Here is a 23,771-nt window from a genome sequence, read left to right as displayed (position 1 = left end):
AGGCTCACCGCCGCGAGTTCGCGGAGATGCGGACCAAGGTCGCTGTGGTAAATGAGGCGTCCACCAGCTCCGCACAAGATGCTCTCACGGTGGATAATTTAAAGGCCTCCATTATGTCATCGATAGGCGTAATGCTCAACGCCCGATTTGCCGAATTAGAGGAGCGCCTCCCTCCTGCAAAAATACAGCGCCCTCCATTAGCTGCAGATAAGAGGCGGGAATCAGCGCAGCAAATTGCTGTGACCCACGCGCAGGCAGTTCATTCGGCTCCACCGCCGAAGTCCGCACCTATGCGGGTGCCACCAGCTGCTCCACCGGCACCCATCGCTGGCCCTTCAAGCGCCCCGATCGCGCCGGAGATGATTCCGCCACAGATGGCCCAGGAGATGTCCTGGTCCACTGTGGTTAAAAAAGGAAAGAAGGGGAAACAGGCTTCCCCTCCAGTTGGTCCAGCTGGAACAAAGACCACGGTGTTTAAGGCACCTCAAGCGGTTAAGCCAAAGCTGACTGCTCCTCGTACAGCTGCAGTGGTGGTTACGCTGCAGCCGGAAGCGGAGCAGAAAGGTGTCACATATGCCCAGGTCTTGGAACGCGCTGAGCAAGGCATAAAATTGCAGGAACTCGGGATCAATGGCGGGTTGAAAGTCCGACGCTCGGCGACGGGGGCCAGAGTGCTGGAGCTGCCAAAAGCACAGTCGAGCCAAGTAGAAAAACTAGCCGACAAACTCCGCACAGTGTTGGATGGGGTGGCCAACGTCGTCCATCCCATACGGAAAGTGGAAATAAAGTTGACGGGGCTAGACGACTCCGTCACCAAAGATAAGATCATCGCGGCAGTCGCTCGCGAGGGTAACTGTCCCACTGAAGTGATAAGGTGTGGAGAAATTGCACGTGCGCACAGTTACATGGGTATGGTCCGCGTGACATGCCCAATAGTTGCGGCGAAGAAACTATCTGACGCCGGTCGGCTCTTGGTTGGGTGGAGCTCGGCCAGGGTTTACGTGCTGGAGCAGCGCCCTCTGCGTTGCTACAAATGCATGGGCCTTGGCCATACCAGGATGCTATGCCCATTTAGTGCGGATCGAGGGAGCCTTTGCTTCCGGTGCGGCGCTGATGGTCACAAATCGACTGAATGCACCGGGAAGCTGTGCTGTGCGGTGTGCACAGACGCTGGCAAGCCTTCCGGACACATGATGGGGTCAAAGGAATGTAATCCCCCAAACACGAAAGGTAAGGTGGCCTTAGGCACCCAGTCCACCACCAACGTCGGACAGCGCCCAGCAGAGGAGGAAGCTGCAATGTCAACATGAGCGCACAATTCAGCTTCCTTCAGGCTAATATCAACCATTGCGCCGGGGCTCAGGACCTACTACTGCAGTCCATGGCGGAGTGGGGGATCGATCTGGCGGTGGCCTGCGAGCCCTATTATGTCCCGCCCCTACCTCATTGGGTAGGGGACTCGGATGGTACCGTGGCGGTCCTCGCGAAAAGCGGAACGGGTCCCTCTATCTCACTCGTTGAAAGGGGCTCGGGTTACGTAGTGGTGGGGTGGGGGGAGTACGTGGTCGTTGGAACGTACTTCTCCCCGAACCGCAGCCTGGCTGAGTTCGAGATCTATCTCGGCTTCGTCAGATCTGCGGTGGCCAGGCAGTCGCCTAAACCGACAGTGGTTCTTGGTGACCTAAACGCAAAGTCACGTGCCTGGGGCAACCCTGCCACAAATCCGCGAGGAAGGGCCGTCCAGGTGTGGGCACTGCTCTCCGACCTGTCCCTTCTCAACAAGGGGCAGGTTCACACCTGCGTGCGCCAACAGGGGGGTTCCGTGGTGGACGTTTCGTTCGCCACCCCTGTCGTAGCACGCAGAGTGGTCGATTGGAGAGTGGAGGAGGAGGTGGAGACTCTATCGGATCACCGCTACATCCGATTTGAGATCTCCACCTCTCGCAGGCCGGCGGAACCCCAGAGGGTGCCGACCAAGCTGCCGAGGTGGTCTCTCGGCCAGGTCGATCGAGAACTGGTCAAGGAGGCCGCGATCGTGCAGCGGTGGGGTTCCGCAGGGAGGACGGAGGGCGCTAACGCAGAGGAGCTGGCGGGCCGCATGCGCAGTTCGCTCAAGGAAGTGTGCGATGCGGCCATGCCTCGGACCCGGCGCAGGGTTACGCGTCGGCACGTCTATTGGTGGTCACCCGAAATCGCCGACCTTCGGGCGACTTGCTGCCGGGCGCGGAGGGCCTACGTCCGCTGTCGAAGGCGCAACGGCCTCGACACGGATCTGGAGACACAGATGCTGGATGCTTATCGCCAGCTGAAAAAAGATCTGCAGCTGGCGATAAGCAAGGCCAAGGAGAAGGCCAGGGAGGAGCTTCTGGCGGGTCACAATCGAGACCCGTGGGGGCGCCCGTATCGCGGTGTGCGCGGGAAGTTCCGCAACCAAGGCGCCCCCGTCACTGAGACGATGCCGCCGGAACTCCTCCTACGCCTGGTCGGGGAACTCTTCCCCCATCCAGGCGAGCATGTCCCTCCACAGATGGCCCGCTCCGTGATCGAAGACGCAGTGGCTCCACCACTGACCACGGAGCGGGAGATGGAGATGGCCCTCGGCCGCTTGAGGGCCAGGAACACGGCGCCGGGTCCGGACGGGGTTCCAGGGCGTGTTCTGTGCGACGCCCTGGAATTCCTGGGTGCAAGGCTTCGGGAGCTGTTCGACGAGTGCCTGTGCAGCGGGCAGTTTCCGAAGCCTTGGAAAGAAGGGAAATTGGTCCTGTTGCCGAAGGAAGGTCGGCCGATGGATTCGCCTTCGGCGTACAGGCCAATTGTGTTGCTGAACGAGACGGGAAAACTTTTCGAGAAGATCCTCGCAGCCCGTCTCGTTCAGCACCTCGAGGAGGTCGGTCCGGGTCTCTCAGAGGCTCAGTACGGGTTCAGGGCGGGCCGGTCGACGGTCGACGCTCTGAACGCCCTGAAGACTCGGACGACAGAAGCGGTAGCCCGGGGGCAAGTCATCCTGGCGGTGTCACTCGACGTGGCGAACGCCTTCAACAGTCTCCCTTTCGAGACGATACGGGAGGCACTCCGATACCATGGGGTGCCGACCTATCTCAGGAGGCTACTGGAGGCGTACCTCCAGGACAGGGAGGTCCTCTGGGCGGGGGTCAATGGGCGGTTGGTCCGGCGTCGGGTAGGTTGCGGCGTTCCACAGGGGTCGGTTCTCGGCCCAATTTTGTGGAATGTCGGTTTCGACTGGCTCCTGCGAGCTCCCGTCCTTCCCGGGATGGGGGTGTTGTGTTACGCTGATGACACCCTCGTCACGGCGACTGGGCGGGATTTTCGGGAGGCAGCTCGCCTCGCCGAGGTCGGAACGGCTCTCACCGTGGACCGTATGGGAATGCTGGGCTTGAGGGTCTCCATAAATAAAACGGAGGCCCTTCTATTCCACGGTCCACGGAAAGGACCCCCACGAGGGGCGAGTATCACCGTCCGGGGGACGGTGATCAAGGTGCAGGCCCAGATGAAGTATCTGGGCCTCATCCTGGACGGTCGATGGAGCTTCGGGCAGCATTTTGTCCATCTCGGCCCGAGGCTCATCAACGCCGCCGCCGCTCTCGGCCGCCTCCTTCCGAATGTGGGAGGACCGGGATCGCTATGCCGGCGTCTTTATTCCGGCGTAGTGAGGTCGATGGCGCTGTACGGTGCTCCAATCTGGGTTGACGCCCTCACCGCTAACAATCGGGCCCTGCTGCGGAAGCCGCAGAGGGTCATAGCGGTGAGAGGCATCAGAGGGTACCGTACGGTGTCATGGACTGCGGCGACACTTCTCGCGGGCGATCCTCCCTGGGAGCTCCAGGCGGAGGTGCTCGCGGAGGTGTACCGGTTCCGGGTCGAATCGAGGAACCGCGGCGACTGTCCAGGGTCGGCGGAGGTCGGGCGGATCAGGGCTCTAGCCCAGAAAGCCCTGATCGTCCGATGGCAGGAGGATCTGGGGTCACCCACGGCGGGCCTGGCGACAGTGGAGGCGATCCGTCCCCACTTGAGTCGCTGGGTCGAGAGAAAGAAGGGCACACTCACCTTCAGGATGACACAGGTACTTACCGGGCACGGGTGCTTTGGTAAGTACCTGCACGGAATAGCGCGGCGGGAGGTGTCACCCTCCTGCCACGAGTGTGGTGCGCCAGTCGACACGTCGCACCACACCCTGAGTGAGTGTGCTGCGTGGGGGCCCCAGAGGCACACCCTGGCGGCGACTATGGGCGGAGACCTCTCGCTGCCGAGCATCGTCAACGAAATGCTCAGTAGCGAGACGTGCTGGTCGGCGATGCGGTCCTTCTGCGAAAACGTGATGTCGCAGAAGGAAGCCGCAGAGCGGGAGCGGGAAGAGGATGCCGCTGCAGACCCGCTCCGCCGAAGACGACCAGGGAGGAGGAAGAAGCGCTACGCGCACCTTCTCCCCCCGCCTCAATAGGCGTCGCAGGGACTAGGAGGGTCTCAGTACCCTGAGAACCCCTTCTAGGTGTTGGAGGCCGACCGTCAGGGCGTCACGGTAGCATGCGTAAGCGATCCCGTGGCGCTCGCCGAAAGGCGGAGAGGGTACCGCTGGTTTTTTAGTGGGTAAACCCGGCGTACCTGGGCGCACTCCGCGTCCAGGGCTCCGGGGAGTCCCACACACCCCCCCACTTACCATCACGTGGGGGAAGCGCGTAAAGCGTTTTTCCAGCGAGAAAAAAAAAAAAAAAAAAAAAAAGGTAGGCAACATTGAATTTTCATGTGCTTAATTTGAATTTATTCATCTCGTGCTCAATCGATGTATTCCACCACTGGAGCAGCGTGGTGGAATATGCTCCAAAACTTCTGCTCAAAAGGAGAGGAGGCTGCTAATGCTAATAAGGCTAATGCCCCAAGGTTGGTGGCTCATTGGTGATGTCAGGAATGGTTAATATTTTTCACAGTGCTAATGTCTATGGGCGGTACTGACCACCAACCATCAGGTGGCACAATAGCCCGTCCGGCTATGTATGATATATACCATCTGTTAAGTATATATAGAAGTGCAGATAAATCGCTCTTGAAATGTTGAAAACAGTCTTACGGCTCACTCTATTTTGACATGAATTTAATAATTATTATATTGAATGTCGCAATCTGACAAGTAACTATACTTCTCTGCGGTAAGTATCAAGTATTTGATTTGAAACATATATTAGCATCATGTATATTGTATATGTACGTACATATTTCGTTTGTACATGTTTGGCACTGAGCTGGGACGACGTTTAGTGTTTTATGAGTATTGATTTTAACCAAAACATAAATCGCTTCGTTTCAGGTTAAATTGATTACTTTTTAATAAAATAAACTTAAGAAATATAATCGAAATAGTATTTTTTGTGACATATGACCTCATGACCACGACCACGGAGGTCATATGACATATGACCTCCGTGGTCGAGTAGTGTGTACACCGATTTTCATAGGTACGCCACTCCGAGGGTTCGATTCCCGATAGAAAAAGTTTATTAGTTTTCTATGTCGTCTTGGATCTGGGTGTTTGTGGTACCGTCGTTACGTCTGATTTTCTATAACACAAGTGCTTAAGCTCGGAGTAATGTTGTCCAATATTTATTTATATTATTTATTTACGCTGGGTCACCTCACGCACACTAAAGACATAATGTACGCAGGAGTGTCACACACTCATGCTAATGCACATAATAATAATAAACATATAACTTGGAGGGGCGCGCCTTCGTGAGTGAATTGATCTATAATGTAAGATGAAGCAAATAGACGGGATATAATTTGACACGTAACATTGACAACGTACGTGTTTGCTATTCAATTTCACAGATTACTGACTCCTTGATATACATCTGTGCATATTTGCCGAATAAACAAACAATATACCTAACCTTTCCAAAAAACCGTCACGGTTCAGTGGTAAGACATATGAATACGGGTTGAATAGAGATAACATCGAAATTTTAATTGCTCTTTTTTATTCAAATATTATTTTGGCCTTTCAGCGATATTATATAACTTTTTTTTATATAATATGCGTTAGTGGACGAACACAATATGGGTTAGCTGATAGTAAGTGGTCACGGCTGCCTATAGTCATGTATCCCATGTGAAATTTAATCCGTTCCTTGTATCGTCAATGCACACCCACTTCTATTACGTCCCTTGTGCCTGTAATTACCTAGCTCCCTTTTTCACAGCAGATTCACGTAAAACCTATTTATCGGATTGTTATAAAAAGGTTAAGTAGGAAGTGAATGTGTTGATTTTTTTTATAAATTTTATAATTTTTGTGCACTAGTCATAGGATACATCGTCTATTCTGACATCTTCCAATAAAACCACGACTAAACGACCTATAAACATATAAGATTTATTTGTATATATTTTTGATTACTTTCGTGTTGACAGAAAAATTAGCAATACTGCATTACGTACGTAGCATTTTTTTCAACTTCATAAATTACAAATAACTACAAAAACATACGACATCTTTACGTAAATCAATAACAATATTGCATTTTATTTTAAATAAAACAATTATAAGATATTTAAATAGACATCTTAGATACGTGATTATTAGAATAGTATGCTCAATTAGATCGCTGGGTTCAACATTAATATATTTAAAGTAATAAACACAAACATTAATCCTAAATCCACGAGTTACCAAATCAATATAAAATTAAAACATATATAATTAAAATTCATAAATATCCTTCGTATGAGATCAAAAGGTATGAAAAACAGTTAGTCTGTCGTAAAGAACAATTTGACCCGGTTTTATTGTTGTTGTACAACAAGTTAGAAGTAATTTATTTTAAGAAGCAATTATGGCGTCTGAGATCACAAAACGCTGAATAACGATCCGTAACATCTGCACCGGAGATGCATTAACCACAGGAGTTAAATTAAAATGCTTAATCCGTATCTTGCTAAAACAAAATTATGACTCGCCCTTTTTTCATGGATTTTGTAAAACTTTAAATGTAGCGTATCCGAGTAATTATTTTTCCTGTTAACCCAACAGCTTTACGCTTCTCTGTTTATTTAAATGTTTGCACAATATATTTACCATAATTATTGATATTCTTTCAAAACTTTACAGAATTTTTGTTTGTTCATATATATTTTAGTATATTTTAAGATTTCGATTACTTGTATGTATTTCAATTGACAGCGCGAAAAATTTCGATGACTTTAACATTTTCACAAATTCGTGTAACAAAGATAAAATGGTTAATATTTCTTACACCTCTAATGTCTATGTGGTGGATGGAGTGGACCACATACCATCAGTTGTTAATTTCATAAATAAATTCAATTTCAAGCAATTTTAGGGAATTATAATATTAATTAAAGGTAAACTTTTTATTATTTAATTGCTTACAAAAATGCTTCGTTTTATTAGGGAAGCAACCCAGTGACCGAAATAACAATAGCATATGAGTCAGCCAAATGTCGTATAAAGTTTGAACAGTTCACGAAACTGGAGTAAACAAACATGTTATTATTTTAAACTTTTTGAATATTAAAAATGTTTTAAAAAACATTTAATATAGAATACCATCCAGTAGCATATTTTAATACTTATTGTTAAAACTTCTTTGTCGCAACCTCTTTGTAAGAAATAGAATATTGGATTAAAAAAAATATCTTAATTTTTTTTCATGGTAGTAAAAATCTTTGTAATTTAAGTTGAAAAGTCTGCCACGTTGGTCTAGCGGCTATTTATCTGGGATTTTCGCACTATATCCTGCGTGTAGCTGGTTTGCACACAAGTGTTTTAAATTTGACAACAGAGGTTATTATACTGAAGCTGTATGTCTGTATGTATGTATGTGTCTTTGAATGTATAGAAATTACCAAAAATACCCTTCAGTTAGATAATAATTTTTTGGATTATATAGTATACACGAAATAATAATAAAAGGAGAGCCATTTTAGTACCCATTGACTACCACCACACACTTTATGTAATATCCTTAATTAAGTATTGATGATTTAAAGCTAGCTAAGAGCCGAGATGGCTCAGTGGTTAGAACACGTACATCTTAGCCGATGATTTCAGGTCCAAGCCCAGGCAAGCACCACTGAATTTTCATGTGCTTAATTTGTGTTTATAATTCATTTCGTGCTCGGCGGTGAAGGAAAACATCGTGAGTAAATCTGCATGTGTCTAATTTCAACGAAATTCGGCCACATATGTATTCCATCAACCCGCATTGGAGCAGCGTGGTAGAATATGCTACAAACCTTCTCCTCAAAGGGAGAGGAGGCCTTAGCCCAGCAGTGGGAAATTTAGAGGTTATTAATGTAATGTAGTTATATTCCCTTTTTTTACTTACTCGGTGGTAAGGCTTTGTGTGAGCCCAGCTAGGTAGGTATCAACCACTCATCAGATATTCTACCGCCAAATAGCAAAAATTACTATTGTTGTGTTCCGATTTGAAGGAAGAGTGAGAAAGTGTATATACAGTCACAATGGTCGTAACATCTTAACTCCTAAGGTTGGTTAATGTAATTAATGTTTATTATGGAGAGCATGTAAGACATAGTGGTACTAACACTATGAAAGCAATAATGAAATTGAAGATGGTCTTCTATTTGTTTTTGGAATAACTATTTGATAAGGGGACGTATGAAACGAGACGTATATAGAACAATGTTTTAAGCATGTGTACTAATAAGCCGACAAAGCTGCAGATAGTCTCCAAGCTATACCTGATTACGTTTGCAGTTATCTAGGGAACTTTAAGTGTAGGATGTTGTGCTAGTATTATGTCAGTGGTCTGGTATCCTGGGATCTACACATAATGACTTGCACACTCCAGCACAAATTTTAGATGACGACGTATGACATAATAGTAGAATTTTATTATTTTTAATCTTAGTTTACCAAATTTATTTTATTTTTTAAAAATTCAAGATAAGTGTTGTCAATAATATTTACATGATAAATGGTATTAAGATTATTATAGATTAATCTTTGTTCTAAAATTTCACATCTACGATATTTATATTTTGTATTGATTATTATTACTATTTTATAAATTTTGACTTTAACAACTATTGTTTTTTTCATAAATATTAGCTAAATATGAAGATAATAAATACAAACTTTATTTATATAATAATTATTAATATTAAGACCGAAAAACACATCAAAATTTAAAATATTTATTGTACAAATCATGACCGTGTGGAATGTAATTATATAATGGAATCGTAACTGGGCAAAACCATTCCGACCGTCTGGGCAAAAATGAACCAGCGCTCCCGTCACCAGTGGAGGTGACAGGAGGCGAGGTATTATACTGATAATGAAAGTTTTTGCATTACTACTCCAAGGTCCAAGTGTTTCAACTGCAAACGGACAAAGACATAATTTGGATTGTATGTTTGCTTCAGCTTTTTCCGAGGCGGCTCCGGCTCTTAGCATTGCTTCATTTATATTTAGATGAGAAGGGGCCAGCGTGTCAAAGCATGTAGCGTCCCACATAAAAGATAAATATGATATGAAATTATTTTTCAAATACGTTGTTGTAAAAATTATGTTGATTACTATTTAAATTGCATTCCTTTATTTCGGAAAAAATAACGGGTATATTTTTAAAGTATATAATAACTTAACTTAGAGTAGAAAAAGTCGTGGCACTAACATAATAATAGTCATACTAAGTTCCATAGTGACTTATCTTTTGGTCAAGTGAGTGGTAAAATACCAAATCCACATACACTTCAAATTGAAAATATATTTTTTATTACTATTATTAAAACCTTAAAATCCAATGATTCATTAAAACTTTTTCCGATAAAGTCAAGGTAAATAAGTTTATTCTGACGTGAGATTTACATAATACACAATTTTTAACGAGCAAACGCCCAATATTTTCTTTTAAGTACGAACAAGAACGGGCAAACAGTGATTTAATGAACGATGCCTAAAGAAGTAAATACAGTGCCTCTGAAACTTTTTTATATTAATCCGTTTTCGTTATATAGTTTGAGAATCAGTGGTGTTGTGTATAATTCAAATTAAAATACTGATTATGGGAACATGACACGGTTGGTGTAATATGAACCTTAAAATAAAAGCAAAAGCAAAAATGTCGTTTTTAATATTAATAAATACTTTTATTAATATTAAAAACGACATATTATTTTATTTAAGTTTATAATATTAATCTCGTGTTGAAGGAAAACCTTGTGAGGAAACATATAACGATAATTATACGTTCCCGATACTGTTCCGATCCAACTTCGACTATTCCTCACAAAATTTAACCTCAGTTTAATTGTAATTGAGGACTTATTGTACTTATTTATATCGGTTACGATACGATCCCGAATATAGTCTGATCCAAGTTTAATCGAACCGTTTGGATCATTGCGCTTGTAGAATAGGTGCTCGGCTGAATTAGTATTAGAGATAGTATTTGAGATGCGTGGTGAAAGAAATTCCAAGCCTTCGTCTTCAAAGGCAATAGCGATCAAGTTTGCTCTTTACTTTCAAATAGGTTAATTAGTTAAAATTTATTCACGTTTATCGAGAAATATCAACGTTACAAGAAATAAATCGGCGAGCTTTAAAATTAAATACGAGTTGGGGCGTGTTTCAATTATGCCGACGGCGGTTCGATAAACCGCCTTTATTAGCACGCTTGAAACTGACAAATGAATGTTTGTTACAAATAACATTAATTGACCCCGGGACCGTTATTTAAACCGCATATTTCAATTCTAATTTCTACACGTATAACGTAAATGTAAAGGGATTTTATTGTTAACTATTCTATGATTTACATAAAGGAAAAATCGATTTTGTTACACAATAATCATTATACATAAGATATTTACACAAGGAGGTGGAGCAGGTGTACTTGAAGGATATAGAATGTACGAGAACCAAGGTTCGGAAAGATTGTGAAATAGTTTTCACTGCTCTGCTCTGCTGCTGCTCCTCAGAGCCGTCTGATATATGAATACATTTTGTTGTAAAGAAAATAATTGTGCTGAAACGTTTGGTGCTGGTAACAATACAAAAGTATGCTAAATTTAATTTGTATATTAATTGAATGGAAGCGCGTCTTTGTTAAATTTTAATTAAATTATTCAAAGAAAATAAGGAATGTTTTTTTTTTTTTTTTCTGTTACAGGTGGCAAACGAACAGTAAGTTCACCTGATGGTAAGTGACTACCACCTCCCATGGACATGTGCAATACCGGATTCGACCTTTCATACATGTGTACGCTCTTTTCTTGAAGGTTTCTCCTGATTGGTCGAAGCCAATATGGATACAGACATCAAGACCAATTTTTTGTAAACCTACCATCGGTTACCTGTTATTTGATATATAACGCCAGGACTATAGGCTCAGTGATTGTCGTATTAACATGTTTTAACTGGATGTGGACCAGATTCAGCGACTAGTTTAGTCCAGGCACTAGTTGAGACTAAACAGTCTTATACTTTCGCATCCCATCTTTCGCCGTTATTGATAAAATAACCAATAAATGAATAGCTTATAATGTTACAGCTATTTTAAGTACATGTGTAATAGGGCAAAACAAAATTAAACGCGGTTATATTGAAATTAGTTGTAGTCAAGAAGATTTTAAATAAAAAGTTCTTAATCAAATCTAGTACGAATAGTGAAATCATTCCGCATTGTTGAAATTCAGAGTAAATCAAACAATCCTTAAAGGTTAAATTGACATTTGTAAAAAAAAAAAAAACGTTCTAAAAAGTTCTAAACGGATTCTCGTCAAAAATGACGACAATAATATAAAAGTCCTGTAAACAAAAACGTAATATTTAAAAACAAACAAATGCCACTGAACAGCTTATGAATATTTAATTTATAAAATTTCGCCGTAACTCCGCATAACATTCGCTAGGCAATAAAGTGACATCGTTGGATATTCTGTTTGAAACGGCCGTACTTAATCACTCTTTCGCCTGGATAGATCGTAACCGCATTTTTGGTGGAAACATGGGTACAACGTAAAAATGAATTCATGCAACTGCTATTTGAACTTTTTATAATCGACGTTTTATTCCTGAAAGTTTTATTATATGATGAAAAAACAATTTAAATTTGTATAATATACTACATACGTAAATTCAACATGATTTACTGGGCAATGTAGCATAAGCACTATTTTCGTGTGTATATAACTATATACCTATAATTATATTTTTATTCAGATATATTTGGTAATTTAAAAAAAAGATTTATGTGTGATAACTAAGACAAAATATTGAAAAACTTGTTTACTGGTTTGTGACTTTGCAAACTAAGTGCGTCATATTTTGGTGTTCGATTCTGAAATACAAGTTAGGCTTCCTTCATTCTTCCTTCGACAATATGGGCCAGCTTATAGTTTTATAGGCTCAATAATTCCTTTCCAAAGTTCTTGCCACCTTTGTTTTGTTTTGTTAAAAGAGTGAAATAGTGAGAATAAACGTATGATCCCTTTGAGTGTAGGCGAGTAGTAGAGAGCATGGTTTATATTCTCTGGAAAGACTATTGAGGTCTGATGAAACATCAGGATCAGCGCAACATTGGGGTACTAATGCAAACTGACGATAATATATAAAAAAAAAGGATTGGAACTAAATTTGTTTACAGACGATTTTTACTTTGCAAACTATGTAATGAAAAATCATGTAAGTTTTAAAGATTGTGTTTTCGAATGTTTTTTACCAAAACACGCTCGAACCGTTTGTCGTTTTTTTACTTCTTCGATATGTTATGGAACTGGTCATAATAAATATATATATTATTGACAATTGTAAATTAAATTTATAAAATGTTATAATATCATTTAACGACTATCGAAGCAGACGGTACAAACTTAATTACTACTTAATACAAGCATAGTTAATAGTTCATGTTTTATATTACCTGGTATCATAATTTAATAAAAATTTATTTCCTAAATAATATATCCCTAAATGAAATAGTCATTCTGTATTAAAATACCACAAAATTATATTAAGAATATTATTAGCCATACCTTTAATATCGCATTTACGGTCCACCAGCTCTGAATATGTTGGAATTATCCACACAGAAATATGTACCTTATTGTATTGTTCAGAAAACCACGAAAGTGATGAGGGTATGATCTGTCTCGAATGGATACAGTCGTGCGGAATGAAATAAATTGTAAGCCCGAAGTATTGTGGTATTAACTTTCCGTTTTCCTAATAATTGTGCATTTAACTTTTATCTTAAAAATATCTATTTCTTTATTTCATAAAAATACACATCGTAATAGAAAAACTTGAGGTGTAATATATAGAGGATCACTCACAGATATAGTTTTCTCTTTTTTATTTAAAATAGGTAGAAAAACTGACAAATGGGCAACATGTGATGGTAAGTGGTCACGATCGCCTAAATACGCGCCACGCATAGCTATTGGAACTTTCAGAAAAAATAACCATCTCTTGAGCGGCAAACTCTGGGAACATCTATTTTCATGGAAGACGGACTGTTAAAATCTGCTTTTTTCTATTCGCTATCTTATGAAGATCAGGTCAGTTACTCCTTGTAGGGCAACCTGGACACGATTGTTATATACGGTGGTGCTAGACAAGTTTCTTTTGTTTTTTTCCCGATTAACAGTGTGATCCGTATCTGCATATAAATTTATGGCATAGACAACCATCAGAAATTCTCAGTAGGCCAGTATCGTATAGTGGCATCAGCAGACCAGTAACTGTATGATATTCAGTTACCCTCTAAAGACTTATAGAGGATAAGTTCATAAAACCGTTGTGTCATATTCTTCTTGTCATTATGCTACTTCTCGAGATTTTGATTCGTTTATATCGTCATTGTTATTTTCTTGTTGTGCTATGATACGGCTAGTTTGAACAAACTACGAGCAACCTAACAAAACCAGTAAATTTATTATAATTATAATTTTCTTATCTGGAAGTGATAGTTAAAATTAATATCCTATTAATTTATTAGAAAATTACTAATTTAACACAAAAGAAAAAAGTGAGTTACAATAGTAAACATTATAATAAAACAAACAAAGCTATTTTTGTACCTTTAACCTTTAAACAAGGCATTTAATGTAAATAATTCTTATGTAAATAAAAAAAAAATCAGATTAAAAATGATAGATCTGTTATTATGTTTTAATACTTTATATGTTTTGCGAGTTTGTGAATATATGTTGTATATACATATACATCTCAATCCAATGCCAATAATAACACCGATCCATCACAAATATATTCTTGTATTAAGAATCTTTTTTCTATTTTATGATTTCTTAAACAAGGTTGAACATCAATATTTGTAAGCTATATTTATATAGTATACAGCTATATGGGTATTAGTTTTTATGTTCTTCCTTGGAGTTCAAGCTTAGTTCATAAAAAAAATCATCAAATTCGGTTTAGTGACAGACAGATGGACACACAGTAACAGCCTGTAAATTTCCCACTGCAGGGCTAAGGCCTGATCTCTTTTTGAGGATAAATTTTGTAGTATATTCCACCACGCTGCTCCAATGCGAGTTGAGAATTAGACATATGCAGGTTTCCTTAAGATGTTTACCTTCCCCGCACAAGCACGAGAAGAATTACAAACACAAATTAATCACATGAAAATTCAGTGGTGCTTGATAGGGTTTAAACGGGCAATCATCGGTTAAGATGCACACGTTCTAACCCCTAGGCCATCTCGGTACAGACAGACTGAGTTTCGTATTTATAATATTAGTATAGACATTGCTTTTCTTATAAATTAAATTAATTGCTTATGTATTAATTACTTAACCAATCATTATGAAACTTTAAATACTCGTATTCAGGATTACAAAAAATATCAAATAGTACCATCATCAACATCTAACCCCCCACGATCGGGGTTGAGCCGTGGGTAAAAACTAGATTAAAACAAATTAGGTACAATAAAATCTCATATAATGAAGCCTGAAAATCAATTTATCACAGTAATAATTGGTTTATGTTTTTTCCAGATTTATTTAATTATCGTATTTCTTAATAGACGTTAAGAGCTTAGCGATTCCTTTGAGATCGACAAATATAATTTTCCGCTCACAAAACACATTAGAAAATTGTTTTAACGATGATAAGATCATTTTGATAATTAGTTTATCAAGTTCCAAGCTTCAAAGAGTTTTATTGATAAATAATTGATCATATCTTGTTTATCATATATATAAGTTTGAATTGAATTTACGAGTGACTCGTGACTCATGGCTTTGTTTGCTCTTATTTTTGAATGTTTTTTTTTTAAAACTTTAATAGCCATATTTTCCAAATAATGGGCTGTTTTTTTCTGCTTATGAAGAAGTTTTACTAGACTTTTTTTATAATATAGAATAAATAAAATGCATAATATAAAAGTAAACTACACAATATAACTATATATATTATAATTGATAAATTTAAAGCCTTTTTGCTCTTTTTTAGCTTTACAAATATCAAACATATCTATACAAAGACTTCTCGGGTGGCACCACGTCAATAAAGGCCCGATGAACACACCAAAAGTCAATAACTTCAAAGGCCCGTAGGAGAGACTTATGGTATTTGACAGAACAAGGAAATAAAACGACTATACCTAAACCTATAACCTACCTTAAAATTATAAAATCTAAAATTAAATGTTATATATGTAACAAATCATTAATAGGAATATTTTTTTATTTTATTTTTGCATTAGGCTCGGGAATTTCAATTCTAATATGAAAAAAATATTCCAGATAGTCTAATTTCTTAGGGAGGTATAGGCTATTTAACATTGGCTCATGTGTCGCAGCGGGAAAATTTAAACCAGGTGAAACTACGTGAAGCAAATAGTGGATATACGATGTAGTGCTAGAAAGTGTTAGAGCTGCTGTCGTTGCCAATATAAGTTAAATTAATTTTAAAAAGTTTTAACGTTTGAAATTTCCTTTAAAAGATTTCAAGGCATTATGTTGTCCAAAGCAGTTTCTATATCAATAAAGACTTCCCCTTAAGTAGTTGGAAAATTTTAAACTTTGAACTTCAAACTTGAGAATACTAAATTAAAACTCGCTGGTATAGAGCATTTTAATCATGAAGGAAATTTCGTTTTTACCGTTTGACATCGAGGCTAAGTGGCATAGTTATATTATAACTGGTTTATTTTAATATCAATATATATTTAGAAGTAATTATATGAAGTGTTATAGATATTATTTTGTCGTGTCGATTTTTATCGCGTTTTCACCACTAAACAGAAAGGATTCATGTAGAAAATTACATCAATTATATCAATAATTGATGCTTAAAAGTATGTTAAGTTGAAGCCTGTTATAAATGTTCCACGAATCAGTTAGGCTACAAATGTACAGAGTACAATATGTATATAATTATGTATCCACATAATTCAATACATACATATATATTGAACTATTTTTTTTTTTTGAAAAGTCGTTCACAATATTTAAATAAATAAAGAGCTACCACAGATAACTCATTAATTTAATCCTAATAAATATTAATTATATGGAATGTATGATTATGCTCTACAAAAATCAATGATAATCAACGAATGACAAATATCGACATATTATTCAAATGAATTTACTTCAAATGTGTTTTATTTAGTTATATTCTTAAAAATCCTTCTGAAACTCTTATTAAGAAGACAAAATTGTCTTTAAAGTTACTATTGGTTCGTACAGTAGATTATATCGAGGAGAACGGGAGAAAGAAGAAAGAAAGAATTACTAGTTGATATTTTTAGTAATTATTATTTATTTTGTTTCGATTTCGCTGACAACAAAAACAAACAGAGTAATATAATTTTAAAAAAAAGTACTAATTTAAGAAAAAAAATATATTAATTTTATTATGAATAAATAACAAATAATCAGCAATAAATTTGTAAACTCAATAACGAAGTCTTTATTGAACATGAACACTTCACAAACGAAGTGATGCTATCTCCGGTATTGTTCTTACACAATGACATAGCTTTGTCACAAAATGCTTCTGTCGCCGAATTCGAGAAGTCCTTTGACAAGGCAAAGGTTATCTCGATACACTACTTCATTAGAAGTACGTTTAAATTCAAAAGAGAACAAAGATTAATCGATTTTTTTACGTTTACATTCTGATCCTATCTACCAGCTAAGGTATTCGATATAATCGTTGCGCCGCTATTTTTAGCTGTAAACTTTACAAAAATAAAATGAGAGAAAGAGAAAACGCTTGAATCTTGGAGGCTAGAGGCGGGGAAAAAGGTTCGTATTTCAGGTCAAAATTATTCGTGGAGTTGAACGAAGAGCTGACAAATACTTCGAACGACTGTTTAGCTATATGTAGTGACATCGAAAAATGGAGTTGAATTACCCTAAATACTAACAGCGTTTTCCTTTTTGTATTATGAAACTCGGCCTTAAGTAGCTGTTCCACTCCATTATAATGAGATTCGAAGCCTTTCCATAACATGACATGTTTTTCTCGATAAATGACAAGATAGCATGTTTCATCCTTCTGCCCTTATTCCAATTTTTACTTGGAGTCGGCGCATCATGTCTTTTCCTTCCATACTTCTCTGTCGGACGTCATCTCACAAGTAACATTCCTTCTAACTATATCGTCTTTCACACAATCCATTCATCGTTTCTTTGGTCGTTCCCTACCTTCAGATACCATGTTTAATTAAATTAATTCGACTATTAAAAAATCTTCACTCGCCTTTCGGCTTTAAAATAAAGCCGTGATGTCTTTAAACGACAACTTAAGAAGGTTTTTTTTTTTTATTAAATTTCATAGTATGTGTCATTATAAGTTAACAGGTGATTTTAATTTACCTTATATATCTTTGAGAATGTATGAGTAAATTAATTTCTATGACATGATCATGTATGTACGAATGCATGTTCTTTCTTACGTGAAGGTTTGATGATAAATAATATTTTAGATCATTTATATATTTACTATTCGTGGAATCCAATGCGGGCCAAAAGGAGTAATTTTTTGCTAAAAAATTATACAGTAAATAGTTTTTTTTTTTTTCAGTAAAACATCGTGTTAAAAGATAAATTTATATATTTGAAGGATTTAACATCAGGATGAAAATATTTGTGGATCAATATTTACTTTCTATACTTGCAAGTCACTATGTATACCCTCTTTAGTAAATTTGAAAAAAAAATCTGTTTTTTTTTTTTAAAGTGGAAAGACAGAGGACATAAAAAAGGTTAGATATGTGATCGCAATTCCACTGGGCACTTAAATAAATATAAGCCATTCCTCACAGAAGCTGATGTCAATATGCCATCAATCACTAGAGTGATATTATATTATTTGTGAATGTAATATCTCTGAAACATTCAATCTTGAAATTGGAAAACATTATAACAAAGTATTATTATTTAGATGATTGGGTGATGAGAAACGAATAAGATGAGTGTTAGTACTACCTCTAATAAAAAAGAAAGTGAAGTAAGAGTTTGTTAATTTTCTTATTGTGGGCTTATAGTCGCCTCTTCATAAAATGGGTTTTCCTTCACCACCGAGCATTAAATGAATTTTAAACACAAATTAAGCACATGAAAATTCAGTGTTGATTGCCTGGATTTGAATCCGCAACCATCGGTAGATATGCATGCGGTCTAACCACTGGGCCATCTCGGCTTCGCCACCACAATTATCAGTATAAAAATAGAAGTAATATCATATTTATTTCATTATTACTCGAGCGATATAATAATGCGTAGCAATATAATTTAGTGACAACAGTCACTTGAGTTATATATTATTGATATGAAAAACTAATAAATATAATGTAGTAAGTTAGTGAAAAATAGTCTATAAATGGTATACTGCTACGCCAAGGCAGACAAGGAAGGATTAAAGTCTATTTGACCACACTGTTGTTATTTTATATACAATCGTTAATAGAAATTACACAGAATTTCATTCGACACAGGCACCTCCTTTGACGACCTCCCTGGTCGAGTAGTATGTACACCGGTTTTCACGGGTACGCAATTCCGAGGTCCCGAGTTCGATTTCCGGCCGAGTCGATGTAGAAAACGTTCATGAGTTTTCTATGTTGTCTTGGGTCTGGTGTATGAGGTACCGTCGTTACTTCTGATTTTCCATAACACGAGTGCTTTAGCTACTTACATTTTGATGAGAGTAATGTATGTGAAGTTGTCCAATATTTACAGGCAGGTTAAATATCTTTTGCTTTACCAATTAACACTACATGAATTTATAAAACTAAATATAGCATACTTATATTCAGAGGTGCCTTTAGTCACTCTTCTAGCTGCGGCTCAGCTCATTGGAATAAAGATATTCATAATTATATACTGGTATGATGAGCTAGAAACACAATGTTATTATTAAACTCGGATCTCATTTCAACTACATATAGACGCAGGTATTCCAATGAAGGAATATCCATTTGAAGTGAGCAAATTAATTTCGCAATAAATCTGTCACGTGAATATATTATTACGTTTTAATATGTATAGATAGCTATTACAAGCAAAAGCATTCTAATATTAAATTCACTTAGTAGTTTTGATACTATTTTATACCTATTTAATTCTGACACAATAAAAAGGGATCTTGCTACCATCGACGTAATTGCTCTTACTGATCCTCGTGGAATTAGTCGTGATGATGGTAAGAGACCTGATGGACTGACATTGGTTCCCTGGGAACGAGGAGGGGCCATTGTGCGGGACGCTACATGTGGTGATTGTATTTGTTAGGTTGTTTTATAATTACATTTCGTTTCATGTACTCTTATACTCTCATATACTCTTATTAAAAGTCAAGTCAGTGGTTAGAACGCGCACATCTTAACCGATGATTACGGGTTCAAACCCAGGCAAGCACCACTGAATTTTCATGGGCTTAATTTGTGTTTATAATTCATCTCGTACTAGGCGGTGAAGGAAAACATCATTTGTCTCGCAGGACTTAAAATAATATCACTTACAATTTATTGATTATTTGAAGTAGAAGATTGGAGATTTTATAATATGACTTAGATATATAAATAAATCAAAGTCCTTCCTTGGGCTTCAAGCTTGCTTCAAACGAAATTTCATCGAAATGGGTTCAGTAGTTTAGCCGACAAAGCGTAACAGACAGACAGCGTTACTTTAGCATTTACAATATTATTATAGATTTTTTCATATCCGACGGTGAAGTATGGAAGAAGACATGCCACGCCGAACTCAAGTAAAATTGGCATAAGGGCAGGAGGATGATGATGATATTATTTTTTCATATAAATTGGATAAGATTTTAAAATTAAACTCGGATGAAACAAGCAAAAAATTCCCTGTAATAGTATTGTATATAATAATGTAAAAGTAATTACTGTATCAAAGGTATAACGCCATTTTGTTTATTTAAAATTTTTAATAGCCATTTTATTCAGTTACGAACAACGATAACCTAGCAGCTTGTATTTTTTTTTATTGTGATACAAATTTATACAGACACTAAAAAAAGAAAAAAATATGTTATTTGAAATTTTATTAAAGTTCATCACAATGTCATTCTATTTTCAAATAAATTCTCACATTGTAGCATTACTTGGATTGAACCAAAAGCTTTATACAGGCACGTCTGAGTGGACACCACCCAATCATAAATTATTCTATCACCGAACATCAATACTCTGTATTTCTGTATATTGGTTTGAAGGGTGAGTGAGACAATGTCATTACACCTGAAGGGATTACGTCACAAGTAAGATGGCGTAGTGACCGTGTAGTTAGTTATTCTTCTTACGTTTCAATATCTATGAGCGAAATGTATCATTTAACATAAGGTATGTGCTTCTCGATTTTCATAAAATAAATTTAATAATTATATAATCAATGTATAAACTTAAATATTTAGGATTTGAAATTTATTAATGTATAATATTTTATAGACGCAACGTTGCAAAATACATGCTTACTGGTATTCTTGCCACCATTCTACGCGGTCATTAATTTGTAAAATAGATATCTAAATAAATATATAATTTTGCTTACTAATAATAATGATAAACTTTATTTTATATCAAGACAAAATAGTGAAAATAACAAAATTGAAATCATGTATGGCACAAAGGGCGATTATTGAGAAAAACCAATCTATTCCAGGCAATCTTGGGACAGAGGAAATAGCCTTGTAAAGATAGAGCTGTACAAGTTCTGTACAATATCAAACAAAAACGTATCTCTAGTCTATACATTATAGAAAATTATCTCCTACGTTCGCTCAGGTGGGTCCTGCTCGCTAATCAATATAATTATTACCGCCCAAGATTAATACTGTGTCATATTTCGCTTTGAAAGTTGAGTAAGTCGATAATTGAAGGCACATCGAGCCGCGTTGTGCGGAAATGTAATACCTCAAACGCCAAAATTGTTTAAGATTCAATTGAGATTACAACTTTTATAGTATCCGAATCACTGTGAAATTATATAGTGTTGAACGCAGACTGAGTGACGTGGCTTGGGAAGTGACGTCACCGGACAGACGACGTGGCATAAGAAAAATATATGACACACGCGGCGAGGCAGCGATATTTAGTTGACATAAGAGATAGAATAGAATAGTCGGTTGCTTATGATATGAGTTCTTTAATGTTTTTGTTATTTTGCTGTATATAATTGTTACTTGTGTATAATTTTTCAATATTTGATGAATGATAGATTATATCAGAAGTGGGATTGGGTTTATGCCCTATCCGACTCGCCTTCTGACATTTTCTTATATTTCTCACGCATGGACGCTCATAGCCTTCATAAATTTTTTTGAATTTAACGTTTTTAAATTTTTTCTCTTTAAAGGTGTGATGATTACTTTGATTTTTGATTTCAGATTTTATGCTATATGGTTATACTAACGTTGTTAGTATTTTGTTAATAATGTCTGACCAAAAGCGTGAAAGACGTAGCCGAGAAAGAGGACGAAGTCGACATGGCCGGCATCGTGACAAGTCCTCTAGTAATGTTAGACGTCAGATGGATTTGATTCTTGAACGTCTTAATAAATTAGAAGGTAATAATGTGCAACAATCGCCAACGTCGGAAGCCGCGACTACACGGGTACCTTCGGACCTTGGCACACGGACGCCGCAGGTGACAAAGAATGTGGATGGGGCAGGCGCAGGGTCTTCCTCGAGGACTCAATCTGTGAGTGGTATCACTGATGCAGAAATGACCACCACTGAGCGAATTGTAGATGCATTTCGTTCTATAAATACTTTGGTAAATCATTCATTTTATATTTCTAACTTTGATCCCAGTGTTCATGACATTGATGTTTGGTGCGGTGAGGTAGATCGCGCGATAGCTATTAACAAATGGAGTGATAATGAATGCCTCCCTCGTATAGGGAATTGTCTTAAAGGTGACGCTAGATTATGGCTTAATGAGTGGGTTACAACAGATCGTAGTTGGAGTAATTTTAAGAGAGAATTTAAGCCACTATGTCCAAAAAACCCGACGCTCCAAATATTTTATGTGATGTCATTAATACGGATTCAAATAATTATCCCACCTATGCAGATTATATACGTCGTTCGTTACTTCGTCTCCGAATCGTTCGGGGGTTAAGTGATGAATTAATGTCTACAATAATTATTCGTGGTGTCACAGATCCACAGATACGCACTGCAGCGACTAACGCGAAATTGATGCCTAATTATTTGGTAGAATTATTTTCTATATATGTGAAACCTGATTTCTCTAAACGCTTCCGTGTCGCATAATAGAAATGATTTTGTTAAAATTAATAGTGGTAACACTAATAATAGAAAACGTCAATTTGGTGATGGTAGATGTTTTTCTTGTGGCCATGCAGGACATAGGCAGGCTTTTTGTAAAAAGAAAGCCAAAGTGGGTAGGTCAGGTCAACTAGGTTCTTCGTTTAATGTGAATAGTTCTAATTCAAAATCTGTTACGATAACTGAGCCCTGTTCTTTTTGCAAAAGTCTGGTCATAGCGTTGATACTTGTTTTGCTAAATTGAAGTCAGAAACAAGAAAGAGGGAAAATGTTAACTTCTGTAAGGAAAAAAAAGATACACGCGGTAATGATGTGGTAGTACCAGTAGACATTTTAATTGACAATGGTTCTACTATTTCTCTAATTTTCTTGTTTTTACTGAAACATTTGCATTGTGTTCGGAAACCATGTTTTCTTGTTTTAAGAGGTATAGGAGGACAAGAAATAGAAACCACTCAATATGTCACTTTACCGATTGAATTTGATGAAATTACTTTAGAGGTAGAATTATTCGTAGTTTCATCAGAACTTATGAACTGTCCTATAATTATTGACACTGATGTACTTAACCGTGCAGGAGTTATATACGTTCGTACGTGTGATCGTCAATATATAAAACATGTTTCCAATGAGGTGACTGATGTGTTTACGATTGAGTCTCATAGAAATATACCCTTAAAAACCAAAGTTATTGATGATAATTTACAACATTTACACGAAGTTATTCGTAAGTTTTCAGGATATTTTATAACGGGAACTTCAACAGAAAAAAGGTATTATGTCAATCAGTAAATATTCGAACGTATCGCCTTTCTTAGGTAGAGGTAAGTGTCAGCGACTTCCTCAACATAAAGATTGCAAGAGAATCCATTTAGCCACGAAAAAAGACGGCACGCATCGTATGTGCATTGATTTTCGCGAGCAACTTTTACCTCCTCTTATTGTTAAACAGTGGATAATTTTTAACAAACTCCGTCA

General features: G+C 38.0%; 1 protein-coding gene across 1 annotated transcript; it reads left to right on the top strand.

The window, feature by feature from the left end:
- Positions 1–1,306: 1,306 nt before the first annotated feature.
- LOC125065899 lies at positions 1,307–21,861 on the top strand. Its single transcript, XM_047673757.1, has 2 exons — positions 1,307–1,744; positions 21,856–21,861. Exons 1-2 carry the CDS (start codon positions 1,307–1,309, stop codon positions 21,859–21,861), a joined length of 444 nt encoding a protein of 147 aa, XP_047529713.1.
- The last annotated feature ends 1,910 nt before the right edge of the window (positions 21,862–23,771 follow it).

This window comes from Vanessa atalanta, chromosome 8 (genome assembly GCF_905147765.1).
Source record: "Vanessa atalanta chromosome 8, ilVanAtal1.2, whole genome shotgun sequence".
NCBI classification, from domain to species: Eukaryota; Metazoa; Arthropoda; class Insecta; order Lepidoptera; family Nymphalidae; genus Vanessa; species Vanessa atalanta.
Note: the sequence above shows the minus strand (reverse complement) of the source record. Positions and strands in the feature narration are given on the sequence as shown.

Excerpts from the sequence above, each read along its gene's own strand:
- LOC125065899 (XM_047673757.1), top strand. The coding sequence starts at position 1,307 with ATGAGCGCACAATTCAGCTTCCTTCAGGCTAATATCAACCATTGCGCC.